The sequence below is a fragment of the Dama dama genome, chromosome 15, assembly GCF_033118175.1.
Source record: "Dama dama isolate Ldn47 chromosome 15, ASM3311817v1, whole genome shotgun sequence".
Taxonomy (NCBI): Eukaryota; Metazoa; Chordata; class Mammalia; order Artiodactyla; family Cervidae; genus Dama; species Dama dama.
Window position 1 is genome coordinate 4,321,411 of NC_083695.1, and position 15,536 is coordinate 4,336,946.

At 43.2% G+C, this 15,536-nt stretch overlaps 1 protein-coding gene across 3 annotated transcripts in view; it reads right to left on the reverse strand.

Moving 5' to 3' along the window:
* Positions 1-1,988: 1,988 nt before the first annotated feature.
* RET (ret proto-oncogene) overlaps positions 1,989-15,536 on the reverse strand; it is a 61,720-nt gene continuing 48,172 nt past the window's right edge. Inside the window, exons 19-20 of one of the 3 annotated variants that reach the window (XR_009696014.1) lie at positions 13,600-14,206; positions 1,989-2,071 (exon numbers count right to left, since the gene is read on the reverse strand). Coding sequence is in view for 1 of the 3 variants with exons in the window: in XM_061161362.1 (XP_061017345.1) it covers positions 12,586-12,743; positions 14,059-14,206 (306 nt within the window). In the remaining 2 variants the exon portion in view is untranslated. Of the gene's footprint in view, positions 2,072-10,472; positions 12,744-13,599; positions 14,207-15,536 lie in introns of those variants that run through there. The other 2 variants (XM_061161362.1, XR_009696013.1) reach the window with 2 other exon arrangements.

The window sequence follows — 15,536 nt, forward strand, 5'->3', positions numbered from 1 at the left end:
AGCATAATAAAAACACTGAGTTTTCACGGTCTCACACAAAATTATGACAATGGCCGGAGAGGCTCCTAAAAGACATCAGGGCTGGGATTTACTGTAAGATGCACATCGGTTTAGTGCATTGCTATGTGTTATGGAAATATGTGTTATTGACAGGGTGAAGGCATATTCTTGAATAACACAGCAAATAACACTACAAATTCAAGGAACTTGGCTATAATGACAATAGCTAATTTCATGATGGCTACTGCTTGGTAGAGCTAGGATTGCCTCTCCCATTAAGTACTTAAATGGCCAGCTGTGATATTAGCCATTAGTTTCTCACTGTAATTCTCACTTAGAAACCGAATCTAATACTTTCCATGTTCACTAGCACAAGAATAGTGAAAGATCCTTGTAGAAGAAAGTCAGACAGTCATGCTTCTGTTTTATCACAGAAGCTGCTTATAACCGGTCCTGCTCACAGACAGATTGCTAATTCCAAATTTATAGACAGTTATGCAGATATTCTTTACCAACTGAGCCACCAGGGAAGCCCTAATAGCTCAGTTGGTAAAGAATCTGCCTGAAATGCAGGAGACCCTGGTTTGATTCCTGGGTCAGGAAGATCCCCTGGAGAAGGGATAAACTACCCACTCCAGTATTCTGGCCTAGAGAATTCCATGGACTGTATAGTCCATGGGGTCACAAATAGTCAGGCACGATTGAGCCACTTGCACTGTCACATGCGGATATTATTTTTTTTTAAATGTGGTAACAGATCTAGTGCCTTTGTCAAGCTAATGAATGAGTAATATAAATATGAATAATCAACTTTGTCCTTCATAGTTATTACCATCCGGTATTTGCTTTGAGAGGAGTTGAACTACTCATTGTTAAAGAGAAATGATCCTTTCCTCTCTGAAACATTGGTGAATCATTCAGTTGGGTGTGGTGAATAAAATACTTAAGGATCTAATACATAAAAATGCAATAGGCAAAGCACATAGATTTTTCGCTCCCTTTCTCAAAGGATGGAATATTTTGTATTTGCCCTGATTTTATGTCTTGACTTCATGTAAATTGTATATTGATATTTTTAGTTGAAATACAATGCTGCTAAGTTGCTTCAGACATGTTCGACTCTGTGCGACCCCATAGACCGCAGCCCACTAGGCTCCTCTGTCCCTGGGATTCTCCAGCCAAGAACACTGGAGTGGGTTGCCATTTCCTTCTCCAATGCATGAAAGTGAAAAGCGAAAGTGAAGTCGCTCAGTCGTGCCCTACTCTTAGTGACCCCATGGACTGCAGTCTACCAGGCTCCTCTGTCCATGGGATTTTCCAGGCAAGAATATTGGAGTGGGGTGCCATTGCCTTCTCCGTGAAATAGGCCTAAAAAATATTGATATAATACTAATAAATCATGTTGGTATGTGTGGTTGATTCACAGGAGATTTAAATTCACAGTTGTCAACATAAAGGATTAATGCTATTTAGCTTCTTCATGAATCTATACCATGAATGAAGAGCTTTCTCAACATATTTCACTGAGGAAACTACAAGGATGATAGGCATAATACTATGCTTCAACTCATGGATTTCTAAGCATTGCTCACAACACAGATCTGACTTTCAACATTAGGGTTCTTTCAGTGTCCTGGAACAGCATTTGTTTTTCTGTTCAGTTCAGTTCAGTTGCTCAGTCGTGTCCAACTCTGTGACCCCATGAACCACAGCATGCCAGGTCTCCCTGTCCATCACCAACTCCCAGAGTCTACCCAAACTCATGTCCATTGAGTTGGTAATGCCATCCAACCATCTCATCCTCTGTCGTCCCCTTCTCCTCCTGCCTTCAATCTTTCCCAACATCAGGGTCTTTTCAAATGAGTCAGCTCTTCACATTAGGTAGCCAAAATATTGGAGTTTCAGCTTCAACATCAGTCCTTCCAATGAACACCCAGAACTGATTTCCTTTAGGATAGACTGGTTGGATTTCCCTGCAGTCCAAGGGACTCTCAAGAGTCTTCTCCAACACCACAGTTCAAAAGCATCCATTCTTCTGCGCTCAGCTTTCTTTATAGCCCAACTATATATTCTGTATACAGAAGAAAAAAACTCATGAGTATAAAACTTAATCACATAAAATGAGTGTATGAATTGTTATCTTCCCGACCCAGGGATCAAACCCACATCACTTCCATCTCCTGCACTGGTAGGCAGATTATTTACCAACTGTGGCACCTAGGAATTGATATACATTTCAAGAACCACTGCCATCAGCTTCTCCTGTTCATGACCAAAGTAGGAGAAAGAACATTGGAAGAAGTACTCGTAAGCGTATTATTTAGTCAAGGAACTGTTATGTTGGGTACTCCAGTTATTACTGGGACAAGTCAGTTCCTCCAATGATGATGGATATAACTGAAAAATTATTACAAGTTCATGGGATGTGATGTCTACATGATAAATGTGTTCCTCATATGCTATTGCTTCAGGTATGCCTACTTCAGCATGAAGGACTACACTTAAAGGGATGCCTACTATTCCAGCTCAAGCAACAAATAGTGAAGTGTAGATCATTGTCCTTTGTTAAATAATCAGCAGTTTGTTAACATATGTAACATGCCAGAGCAAGCCTTGGGATGGAACTCTAAAAACAGGTTAGGCCCTCTTTTTGCCAAGCCCTGCAATTAAATACAAAATCAAAAAAAAGAAAAATAGCAACGTTTTTGTCAGGACTTCCTCACCTTTTCTTTCTGGATGGCAGGAAGCAGACACTGAGGCCAGGTAACTGCAGGATTTAATTGTGAGCTAACATTGGGTGGGGTGGAAGCTCATCACTCTAGTAAGAATGTGGCTCAATTAAACCATTGGACTTTCATTCACTTCATGTACATAGAGTTCTATAATCCTTCATTAAGGAATTAAATAAGTTATACTTCCTTATACCTTCACAATCTCTTGGTTTACACGAATGTAAATTCCTAGTCCAGCACTTATACAATGAGTATTACAGGTAGTAATAGTGCATAAGTGATGATGATCAATGACGGGAAGTTTATTTATTCTCTGTTTGAATTCTCTATTTTTATATAATCAAGCAGTGAAATATACCTACAGATGTGAATATTTTAGTGGCATGTATAAATACATGTTGACTAGTGTTATGATAACTCATAGTGTTGGCACAATAATTATCATGGTATTATGTCTTTTTCATATATTCCTTTTGAGATTCTGTTCCATTATACGTTATCACAAGATATTCAATACAGTTTCCTAAACTATACAGTAGGTCCTTGTGGTTTCTTTCATATATAGTACTATGTATTTGTTAATAATTCAAACAAAAACTGGTACGCAAATATTCATAGCGACATTATTCACAATAGCCCAAAGGTAGAACCCATTGAAGTGTCCATCGGTGGGTGAATGAATATGCAATACAAGGTATTTTCAAAAGCTTGAACAGTATTCTACCATACTGAAATGGTATGAAATGGTCTGAAATGGTTCTGCCACCGTGTAAGACATTACAGAAATTACTCCAAAACTAACACATGGAATGAACATATATTTCAATTCTAAATCACGCTATGTACCCAAAAGGTTTGGAAAAAGGGGCTGAAAAATTGCATATTTCTGCAGGCATATTCATAATAGCATGAGTCACACTGGCCAACAAGCAGAAGCAATCTAAGTGTCCAGGACAGCCAATTCCATAAACAAACTGTGGTATACACACAATGGACTATGATTCAGCCCTTCAAAGATGGTAATTCTGACAATGCTACAATCTGGATGAACCTTATGGTCATTATATTAAGTGAAATACACCAGACCAAAAAAGGACAAACGTTCTGTGATTCCACTAGTATGAGATATCCAAACAAGTCAAATCCAAAGCCAGAAAAAGCAGAAAGTGATTCCCAGGGATCGAAGACAGTTCATGTTTCATGGAACCCACCCAGTTTCCCTTGAGGAAACTGACTTCCCATGACATCTCCAAAACCAATTATACAAATAATTGGAAGCCATATCTAATCAAAGGAATGTAGACATAATTTTACAATTTACACCAACCTCACTCAAACTTCTCAACAGACAAAAGGCAAAACTGTATCTATGGCACCTCAGCTTTGCTTAAAACTGTATCTACAGTACCTCAGTTTTGCTTATGAAATTTAACCAAAAAAAAAAAAGCAAAACACTAAAGTCTATCCAAAAAAGGATATAAAATTTATGACATGAACTTTAAAAAATTATAAATTTAAACTGTGAAAAACCTTATTCACAAAACTTACACACAAGCCACAGAAAAATACATTTACAAAATACATATTTGATAAAGGATTGTACTCCGACTATACCAAAAAATCTGGAACAAACAACCTCATTAAAAATGTATAAATCTGAACGCCTGGCCAAAGAAAATACACAGATAGTAAATAAGCATATCAAAAATACTCAAAATCATATATCATTAGGAAATTACAAACTAAAACAACAGTGAAGTAGCACTGAACACCTATTAGATCCAGTAAACTCAAAAAAGGGGAGGGGGCGGGGCTAGAAGGGGGAGGGGCGGGGCTAAAGGGGGAGGGGCGGGGCTTCTCTGGTGGCTCAGTGGTAAAGACTCTGCCTGACAATGCAAGACACTCAAGTTCGATCCCTTACTCAGGAAGAGCCCACGTGCCAGAGAAACTTAGCTGCATTTTTCCACAGCTAAACAAGGCTCACCAGTGACCTGAACACTACATGTTTAGCACTTAGTAAACAGCTTTGAAAAAGTGTCCAGACAAAAACTATCACACAACAGCAGCTCTACTTGTAACAGCTCAATATCAGGATGTCTTTGGTAGGTGACTGTGTAAGCAAATTGGGATACATCCAAAGTGAAGGGGAGTAAATGCTACTGCAAAATATACCTCTTCAACATGAGAATTAGTTGGACCTAATGAACTTTTTTTTTAAAGAGGACACATGATCATCTCTGAAACCCAAGTTCAAGACGGCTCTTCTGTGAGTCACAGTTACAAGAGAAATCTCATTTCAAAGGAACCCTTGGTATATACCAGATAGAAGGATGACAGTCTTGTGAAACTCTTTTTTTTAATCAATAGGGAAAGCTAAGATGTAAATCTGTACAACAACCATACCCTTCCTTTCCTTTGGTTTTATTTTCTTTTATTTGGCTGCGCCTGTTCGACCTTCGTTGAGGCAAGCCAGATATTTAGCTACAGCATGCAAACTCTTCATTGCGGCATGGGAAATCTAGTTCTCGGATCAGGGATTGAACCTGGGCCTCCTTCTTTGGGAGTGTCCAGTCTTAGCCACTGGACCACCAGGAAGCCCGGGTTCTGTTTTCAGATGAAGATGCTATCCGAGGTGCTATCTTGGGCCATTTCAGTCACTGACTCAGTTTCCTGAGTTTCTCCAAAGCATGCACAAGGTACACATTATTAAACTGGTTTGCAAAAGAAGGTAGTTCATACTACAACACTCTATGCTTACAAATATCTAAATGGTAAATGGCATGTTATTTATTTTTAATTACTATGGGGAGAAAAAGAATGCAGGATTCATGCATATTACAACATGAATAAACATTAAAACCCTCTTTAGTGAAAAAAATCCATATAGAAAAGGCCACCCAGATCCCATACTCACCAGGTCTGCTTTAAATCCATCAAGTTGGTCCAAATAACTGAAAATCTCAGTAACACTCTAAAGCCCTTTCCTCTCGAAGTAGGTCCCAGGTCCCCTTGGGGAGGGGGTTGGGCCCTCTTCCCTCCACACTGCCAAAGGGTGGAGCAAAGCTAGCTCTGTCAGAGGTACAAAAAGAGCAATTGGATGGATTTGCAAGCTCTTGTTGGGCTGCAACAATTCAGGGCCCACTCGAGTGAAACAGGAACCCTGTGGCCCCTAGGTAGGGTGTGCAGGTTCACACCCAGGATGTGTTCCCGTCAAAGCCAAGAATTTTCTGACAGACCTAGGCTTACTAGAGCTGTCCTACAGAGCAAAGGGGACGGAAGAGATGTGTGAAGGTGGGTCTGCCTTTCCCTGTGAATGTGGGGCTACTACTCCCTATGGCCCCAAGTTCAGGGATAACCGCCCCTAAGAAAGGAGCTACAAGAAGCGCTTTGCCAGGAGGCTGGCACTAGAGCTTTATTATTGCTTAATAATTGCTTTAGATTTCTTGTTGGTTAGTCATGATCTGTGCCATTCCTAATACCGTACTTGTGTCATTGAAACAGGGAAGCTGGGACAGACAATACATGCCTTCTGGCAAAGCTACTTCACTCTGTAATAAATTTGATCCTCATGGTCTATATGGGCTTGGCTTGGGTTGGAATTCTTGGTTCAATAAACCTTAGAGGGTTTATTAACTGTTTGTGTTTTTGTCCTAGTGGTCATGATGCTGGTTTTTTGCATCTATCTGGGACCCAAATGCTTCTGAACAGCCACTTTCTTGTCAGGTGATCAACATGATGATACAACAGGAAGGGAAGGGAAAATCAAGTCCAGACAACCATGGCATATTACCTCACATTTGTTAGAATGACTCTTATTAAAAAAAAAAAGACAATCAACAGGGACTTCCCTGGTGGTCCAGTGGTTAAGACTCCATGCTTCCAGAATGCAAGGGATATGAGATTGGTCACTGGTCTGGGAATTAAGATTCCACATACTCCCTCAGCATGACCAAATAAATAAACATTGAAAGTAAATAAATATAATCCACCCCACAAAATACCCCACAATATAGTTAGCCATGGAGATGACTGAACAATCAGCCTCTAAGCGGTGAAGGCCTGAATTTCTAAAGTTCCTTGTATTCATCAACTTTCAAGCAAAAAAATGACCATAAGAGAAGAACTGAGAGACTGAATATGCAAACAGACAATGGCCAGCCCATGAATAACCAAAGAACTGGAGTTCCTGTAACCTCTGCAGTCACCAGCCCAAAATGGTCAGGATTTGGTCAATGACTGCCAGCTTCCCTGTTTTATTTTGCCCCCATTTCCAACTTGAAACCGCCCAAAGAAAGCCAAATATATTCTCCAAGTGAATCACCTAAGATGCTGTTTCTAGTTACTTTAGTGCCTTCAGCCTCCTCATGCCAATAGCGTCCACAGTATACCTGAAGCCTCCCCCACTATTTTTTTTTTTTCCTGTAAAGCTTTCTTCCTCCTCTGCCTGCCTTTGAGTCTCTGCCATAAGCAAGAAGATGGTGGCCTCTTCCTTTGCAATAGCAAGTGCAGAATAAATAAACCCTGCATGTTCTCTTTTGGGTGGTCTTATTTCTACAAAGCTATATAGATGATTCAGCTCTTAAAAAGTACAATTTCCTGGGAATTCCATGGTGGTCCAGTGGTTATGACTCCATGCTTCTATTGCAGGGGGCAAGCGTTCAATCCCTGGTTGGGGAACTAAGATCCTGCAAGCTACAACAGCGCAGACAAAAAAAAATTCTAATTTTTGCCATAACACTTCTTTTAATTTCTTTCAATGACTGTCCTTTGAGAAACCGCAATCTTTCCCTCTTCTGTGTCATTCCTGACATTAAAAATTGTTTCCTATGGGCACTTTCCTGTTGGTCCAGTGGCTAAGACTCCACGCTAAATAAACACATACATATATATATATATATATATATATTTGTTTCCTGTAATCTTCTTTATTAATATGTTCATGAAGTCCTCCAACCGCTTTACCCTGGAGTTCTGAAAAATCCAAGAACTTTGGCTTCTCATGTCCTGTGGCCAGAGAGTCTCAAGGAAAATTTTCAATTTTTAAAATTGAAGTTTTAAAAATTTTTTTTTTAAGTTTAAAAATTTTCTTTAAGTTTTAAAATTTTTTTTAAAACTCCCAGAAAAAAAAGGTACAAAACATGGAGCAAGTCACTTGCTCTTGTTGAGAGGCGCTCCTGAGGGCAGAGGCTGTGACCAGGCATATATGGGCTCCCTGAAGTCCTTCAAAGTCCCTTGCCTCCGGTAGCAAGAGGCAGCCTTATGTTCTTTACTTCTGGGCTATGTGTGTGCAGTTGCTCAGTCGTGTCCAACTCTCTGCGCCCCCATGGACTGTAGCCCGCCAGGCTCCTCTGTCCATGGGATTTCCCAGGCAAGAACACTGGAGACCCAACCCAGGGATCGAACCCGTCTCTTGCACCTTCTGCATTGGCAGGTGGATTCTTTTCCACTGTGCCACCTGGGGCTAGACCCTTCCCAACCCACAAGAATGACCTTCCTCTATGGGAAAATGAAAAGTGCAGAAAAGGACTGGACCACAGGTGAAAACCAAGTGCAGCCTGAAAGAGTACCATTGACAAAACTGACATCAATAAAAATAGGGATATAAAAAATGAACTTTGCATTTTTATTAAAAAAAACTGATGGTCTGCATGATAAATACAGTCTGTGTCTGAAGCATCAAAAATTTTTTTCTTGAAAAATGATTTTTTCCCTCTTAGTTTTAGAATGCACTTACCTCACCTCCCCACACCAATTTTGAACTTGAACTGCGCAGTGTCATCTGAAAGGATGCAGGATCATGGTCTCTCCTGGGGTGATACAGAAGTGCTGTGGTCACACTGATTGGTGGTCTCCGGTCGCGGCTCCCTCCACGTGCCTGGCCCAGTTCCTGCGACACTCATGTCCCTGAAGCTGACACAGCGAGACAGCCTCCCGGTCACAGCCCCCCTGAGAGATCGCCATTCGCCAGGTCCTGTGACTTAGCACATTCCAGAAACTTCTGAAAAAATATCTTGTCACCTGACACAGCAATTGAAATCGGAGTTGCACAGATTAACGGATTTCTTTCAAGCATTCACATACGTCCCTCTTTAATTCTGGGAGTGAAGCTTATCCTCCCAGCTGTTGGTTAACACAGCCACCCAGCCAGCCTCTTCTGCAGGCACAGCACCATATTCCACAGTGAAAAACTCTCTACATACAGGTTCTGGTTTCTCCTGATCTCAGCCAAGAATTATTCATGTGAATCCCAACTCCCTAAAGATGTGGGAAACTCTACAAAGTTCTTTTAATTATAAAAAAAAAAAAAAAAAAAAAAAAACTTTGGCTGTGCTGGGTGGCATGTGGGGGATCTTAGTTCCCTGACCAGGGATCGAACTCATGACCCCTGCTGTGGAAGCATGGAGTCTCGACCACCAGACTGCCAGGGAAGTTCCTATAAAGTTCTAGTGAGCCTGCCAAAGTTGTTGCCGTGGAGAAGGGATGGAGAGGGGCAGGCAGCCTGAGTGGATAGGCCCACACAGAGGGTAAGCCCACGTGCAGATTCACGCGGAAGGGAGGGTGTGCCCCACTGCGGCACATGCCCTTCAGAGCCACTCTTACTGTGTCTTTCCAGGGACACAGAGATAAGGATTTCTTCCGCACTTTCTAGAATCACCCTAAATACCACCATCCAAATACCCCACATATAAACATGCTCAAAGGAGAAGAGGGAAATATCCACTCCTCTGCCTGGAAAAATGCTCTGTTTCTAGTGGGGGAAACTCTGCTTTCCCTTTTATGTTAAGTGTTTGTCCGAGACATGTTCTCAGACATTATATTCAAATACCTGCTCAGTTGCTCAGTCGTGTGTCTGACTTTTGTGATGCCATGGACTGTAGCCCACCGGGCTCCTCTGTCCATGGAACTTTCCAGGCAAGAATACTGGAACAGGTAACCATTCCCTCCTCCAATATTCAACTACATTTCTAGCCAAATAAGCTGACCTTGTGGCTAAGCAATCCTGTGTGGAGCTTGGTGGAGAATGTGCCTTTTCAGAAAAATAAACCACACATACACACACACACACACACTACTAATGGAAGGTTTCTCCTCTTGAAAAAGGAGTTTTTCGTATTTTAGTATTAGCTTTTTTCAACACGGGTTTCTAAACATTCAGAGGCAAACAACTGAGTCTAGAAATTACATTCATTTCCCATCCCTGAGGTCTAGATTGAAGGAGGCGCTAAGGGCCAGGAGCTGGAGCACTATGGGCCTGGGGCAGCCCCTGGGTGACTTATGCACCTGACTGTGTGTACACGTGTGCACCCAAGGCCCTCAGTATCCAGTGCACAATGTAACCACAAATCAGACTTACACTGCTAATAACTTGTGTTTCCCTACTGACCCACCACCTGCTCCTTGCCAGATTTCTGAGGAGCTCATAGCATCCCTGCATAACCCAACAGGAAGTCATAAACAGAAGCATTTATATTTTAGATTTCATAGTGGTTCAGAGCAAAGTTTTTCCTCCAATGGACCTTCAGTCATGACAATGCATTTTACAGTCTCTCTCACAACTGTCCAACTCCAGCTTCAAGAAACAAACAGCAAATTACTAGACAAGAGCAAATACCTGAACTCAACATTGGTTGCTGCTCTGTTTTAGGGAAGGAATCCTTTGAGTGGCAGAATGAGCTTAGTTTTCACAATTACGATAAATGTGGCTGTTCATGTACATATTATACATATATATACAAGACAAGTCAATAACATCACCAAGAGCCCCCACGGTCCTTCGATCAGTCTTACTTCCCCAGTGGTCATCACAATAGATCCCCTTGTGATATCTTACTCCTTTTATGGAAACTTTAAAATCAGAAACCTAATGTTTCCAACCAGAAGGTTAAAAAGAGAAAAGAAGTTTACACATTGTATGATACATGATTTTATTTACATAACTGAAATGATTTTCTTAGTCACCTTGACTACAAAAGCAAATTGACACGGTATGATTAATAACCTTTCATAAACAGATTTAACAAATTTTAAAACAGATTGTTACTTAATACTCAGTAATACTTAAATACTTAGTAACTTCTGTGTATATGCATATGAAAATTGTCTGATAGACTAACAAGTATGAGTACCTGGATAACTCAGAAACAGACAATTAGGTTATGAGTCAAGGGTTAACTCCCCACCACTGGGTCAGCCAGTTAGACTTGGAGTTCTCCCCCAGCTGAGGACAAATCTGCTACAGCCTCTCACACTGAGTAGGCATTTTTAATAACTTGAGAAAGTTTCTCCCTACTTCTGCATTTAACAAGACTATCATCAAGTACATCTGAAACCCACAAGTTTACTACCACGACTAGATATCTGTAAAAGAACTTATCACAGTGCGTCTGAACAATGGCCGAAACTAAAGCCGTGTTGCATCTGCAGTTAAGTGTTTTTCCAGTGCTCTCCCTGGGTGTGTACACACACACGTGCATGCACACACAGATGCACATGCGCGCACACACACACACACAACTCCTCCACAAAACTCATCCAAGCCTTCTTGGCCACAAAAATGCCATAATTTTTACCACTTTACCACTTTGGTGAAATGGCTATAAAATCCAGCATTCTCATGAGACATCGTTAGGTTCTTTCACAGTGCTTTAAGTCTGAAGACCAGGCAGTGTTTTGGTAACGGACCCTCTCCTGCAAAGTGACAGCGGTGGGACAGAAAGAAGAGCCCCCAGGACTTCCCGAAAGCCGCCCCCACAGGATGGGAGGAATGCTGAGTGTCTGTGACCACAAACAAGCAGTGAAGAATGACAAGAAGCTTATGAGTCACGGTCAGAACCTAAGAACAAAAATGTCTTGCCATAGCAGCATTACGTCACAGACACAGCAAGAGTGGACACATGTACCTTTTCACACAAGCTCTGTAAGAGCCAAAACCCTGTCGTTTCCCCGTCAGAACTGTCATCAGAGGTGTCACAGTCCTCGGTCATTTGTCGACACTACTTCTAACCTAACTAGCTGAGACTGAGCACAAGTCCCAACCACGAACGTGTGAGATGAGCCCCTGCCACTTTGGGGCACTGGATGGGTGGGTACTGAAGGCTGTGGTGGGGTAGGCTGGGGAGTTCATGGCAGCCAAGTCTCTGTGGTCAGCAATACTTGGATATGAGTCCACTCCACTCCAAGGCCCCCTCCTCCATACACTTCTCATCACAGGGGTGTGATCTCTCAGCCAGATGGACAGATGTATCCTAGAAGCCCCCTCCCCTCACACCACCTACCTACATACCAAATGTGACATCACGTCTCTCCATTGTGCTAAACCTAAGGATCATTTTAATCATAATAAGAATCAAATGTCTTCCTAAGAAGAGGTTACATGATTAAAAAAAAAAAAACAGGATATTGAAGGTTGCGGCGAGGCCTGTCCAGAAGTCCCCTCTTCCCCTCCAGCCTTGGTCGGGCTTTGACATCCCTATGCGGCCTGGCCGGGCTCTTGCTTTGAACAAGGACAGGTCGTCTGGGCCAGGTTTTTTTCCCCTGCTGCCTTTTTTGGTGTGTGTGCTTCATGTTTAAATCATGTGGCCTTGTTTGGAGGCAACCAGAAAAAAATCAAACAGTTCAGGTAGTGAGTGAGGGACCCATACGTGTGAGCGCGGAGCGCGTGGTGCTCACGGATGCACCGGTTGGGTGCTGCGGAGGGCTGAAGAAGAAGGAACACCTACACCGTCCAGCGTGCTACATCTGCTGGGTGGCAAGACCGCCAGCCAGTGTGCAATGTGCAAATAGGGGCCGGCAGACCTTCTGTTCTCAGCATGTTTCTTCCCCTCGCAAGTCCATTACTTTTCACAAAGAAATGTTAACTATCAAACGCGTCCATTAATTGTGCCGCTGAGGGTGAAACCATCCAGTTAGCATATACACTATCATTTGCATATCTCGGACACCCAATGTTGGTGCCAGCGGCTCTCGTGAGTGGTACAGGACTCTCTTCAGGCCAGTTCGGGTCTGACATGCCTAAAAATGAAAACAGATCATTTGTTCTGCGCTGAAGAACCCAAACTTCATGTCCAGACAGTAAGGCCTTGGCAAAACTCCCTTTGAGGTTCAAACCAAACTTCTGGTTTCTGGGCCAACCGCCTGCAGGGTTTCATGCTCCAGGTTTCCAAAACATGTTTGGGAGAAGGGGGGGAACATCACATGTTCTCTTGCTAACTGCAGCTTACCAGAAACTACCAATTTTGACTTTTATAAGCTTCGGACTCTCAAATCTGATCAATCTCTGGTGGCCTGTTTAACTCTTTCTGTAAGGCAGCATAACGCAACAGCACCTTGTTGTACTGCCTGGCTTACTGAAGCAGAAGCTTCTACACACAGTGCTCTAACGTAAAGGAGCCTACTCATCTTCCATCCCAGCCTACTACAGAGAGGATCTTTCCAAATCAAGGGTGCACGCAGCCCAGTCCCACAGCGTCGACGGGACAGGTGGCAAGGAACACTGGCCAGCAAGGAATCAGTGACCCAGGAGGCATGCGAGAGAAACAACCTCGGCTGAAAAAGGCTTGAGACTCCAAGATTTCAAAACACTCCATGATGAAGTTAGGAAACAGGAAAAAAATTTCAAGTATTGAAGACAGAAGAAGGAGTTTTGGCAAGAACCATATTTACTGTCCATTGCAAGACCACAGCACCACAGACTACGTTCTTTCAAAAAGCATTTTGCTCCAGCTTTTAGCACTGACTTCGTAAGTGACAACTGTCATGACAGTGTGTGATACAAAGGATGTGAAAACAGTACTCTGTGTGTGTCCCTCCCGCCGATGGTGGTCCCCAGCACCGGGTGGCCTCCAAGCCCCCCCCCACCCCCACTCACCCAGACAGAGCCTGGGGGGCTGCTGGCTGTGTTCTCAGTGCAGGCAGGGTAGTGCTGGTTCCGCCTTTCCAGATTAAATGCCTCCCCAGGTCAGGAAAATGTACCCCAGTAGTTAAATTAGAAGTACTATGACTAAATCCCCACCCGGGAAATGACTGAGTCATCATTTCTCAATATCCCCTGAGAGTTCTGCCCCGCCCTCTCCTCTATCATCTTAAGCTGCTGGGCAATGTGATCATCACACATATTTTCACATCCTTTAAAAAAAACATAGTTTTAAAAAAAAATGCCTGAATGTAAATGGATGCAAAGTCAGACATTTACAAACAAAAAGGTTCAGAGCAGACTTTGGTTTCATTCAAACCAGAAACACTCTTAAAAAGCATTACAGAGAGTAAGGACAGTGCAGAGAGCAGGAACAACGTGGCTAGAATCTAGTAAATGCATGTGAAATTCTACCATAGAGTTTGTTTTCAATCCACGTGGAGGGGAGGGTGCGAGGGAGGGGAGCATTATTACAGTCCACCAGGGGCGTCTCCTCCTCCGACAGGCCGTCATCATACAGCAGGGAGTCGGATGGGGTGGACGCGGCCAGGTCCAAGTAGTCCTGGAAGGGAGAGAGACCTGGTCACTGCTGGAGCAGGCCACTGCTGGACATGCCCACCCCTCCCCACCCCCGCCCTGCCTGAGAGCAGAAGCCCCAGCCGAGTCCCACCCCGCACCTATCAACCTCTCGCCAGATCTGAGCCCCTGGCCAGGGCTGTCAGCATGAGTTCCCCCAGCCTCTGGTCCTCATCACAGAAAATCACCTCTTGGAGGCAGAAATGTGTTCCCTCATTGTTCTGGTCCTCTCTCTGCAGCGCTAGGGGCACCAGGCCCAGCACCGGAGAACAGGCCTGTTTATAAAACCTGAGGCTCTGGGACTGCAGTCCCGTGACTCATGTGGGAAAGCCAAGACACATTCCCCATCTGCTCCACACTTTCTGGCTTCCCTCCAGGCACTCCTGCCATCTCCAATATCAAGTCAGGACCAAGAAATCTGAGTCATCGGTGTGGGTTTTGCATTAAGATGCTGCTAGAGGCTTCAGTTCCCAAGCAGGATGATTTGTGAGGACCGGCTACTTCCACTGCCCTGGTTAAAGGTGTCAAGAATGCTTCCAGTGTGTTTCTGGCTGGTTCTCAGCACTGTTCTAGGAAAGCTGTCTGTAGGCATCAGCTATTACCTCTGTTTAGGGCAAATCATAGGATTTGCCCAAACGATACACCGAGGTTGGGTTTTATTCCAAGGGGCCCAGTCCATGCATCTTGCCTTCCATGTTTGGAGAAATGACAACTTTCAGTAACTGTGTCAATTTAAGGATGAAACCACCAGAGGGCAAGCAAGGTCTGTGTCTATTTTCTTTACTTGCATCCCCAGCATCTAAGGCAGAATACAGGAGGCAGCCCATTGCCCAATCAATATTAGTGGAAACTGTGTTGATTTCCTCTATCACCTAGAGTTGTAAACTAGAGGCACACAGATATGTTGTTTGGCCCACACTGAGCTTTTGGAAATTGCTATAAAAACTGGGAAACATAAACATCCCTTAAAAAGCCTGGCATGCTGGCTCTCTTATTCCTACAGGTTACATTGTCTATGGTAAGAGGTCCCTCAGAGGCAGCTGTAGGCCACTATTTGTCACAGTTTCCACTGCTCCCTTCACTTCCCACCCCTAGCCGGACCCTTCATAGAATGTGAATTTAGGACACATTCATTCCAACTTTACTTCCTCAAGTTCCATTATTGAAAATAATTTTGTTTGGTATTGGCATATCTTCTTCCCACCCCTGTCTGTGGAGGGCTCTTCCTAAGTGTCAAGGTAAAAATCCTGGTTTCTCCCTAATTTCAAGAAGTCCAAGAGGCCTGGATTAAGGATAAAGGTTCGTGCCCGACCCCC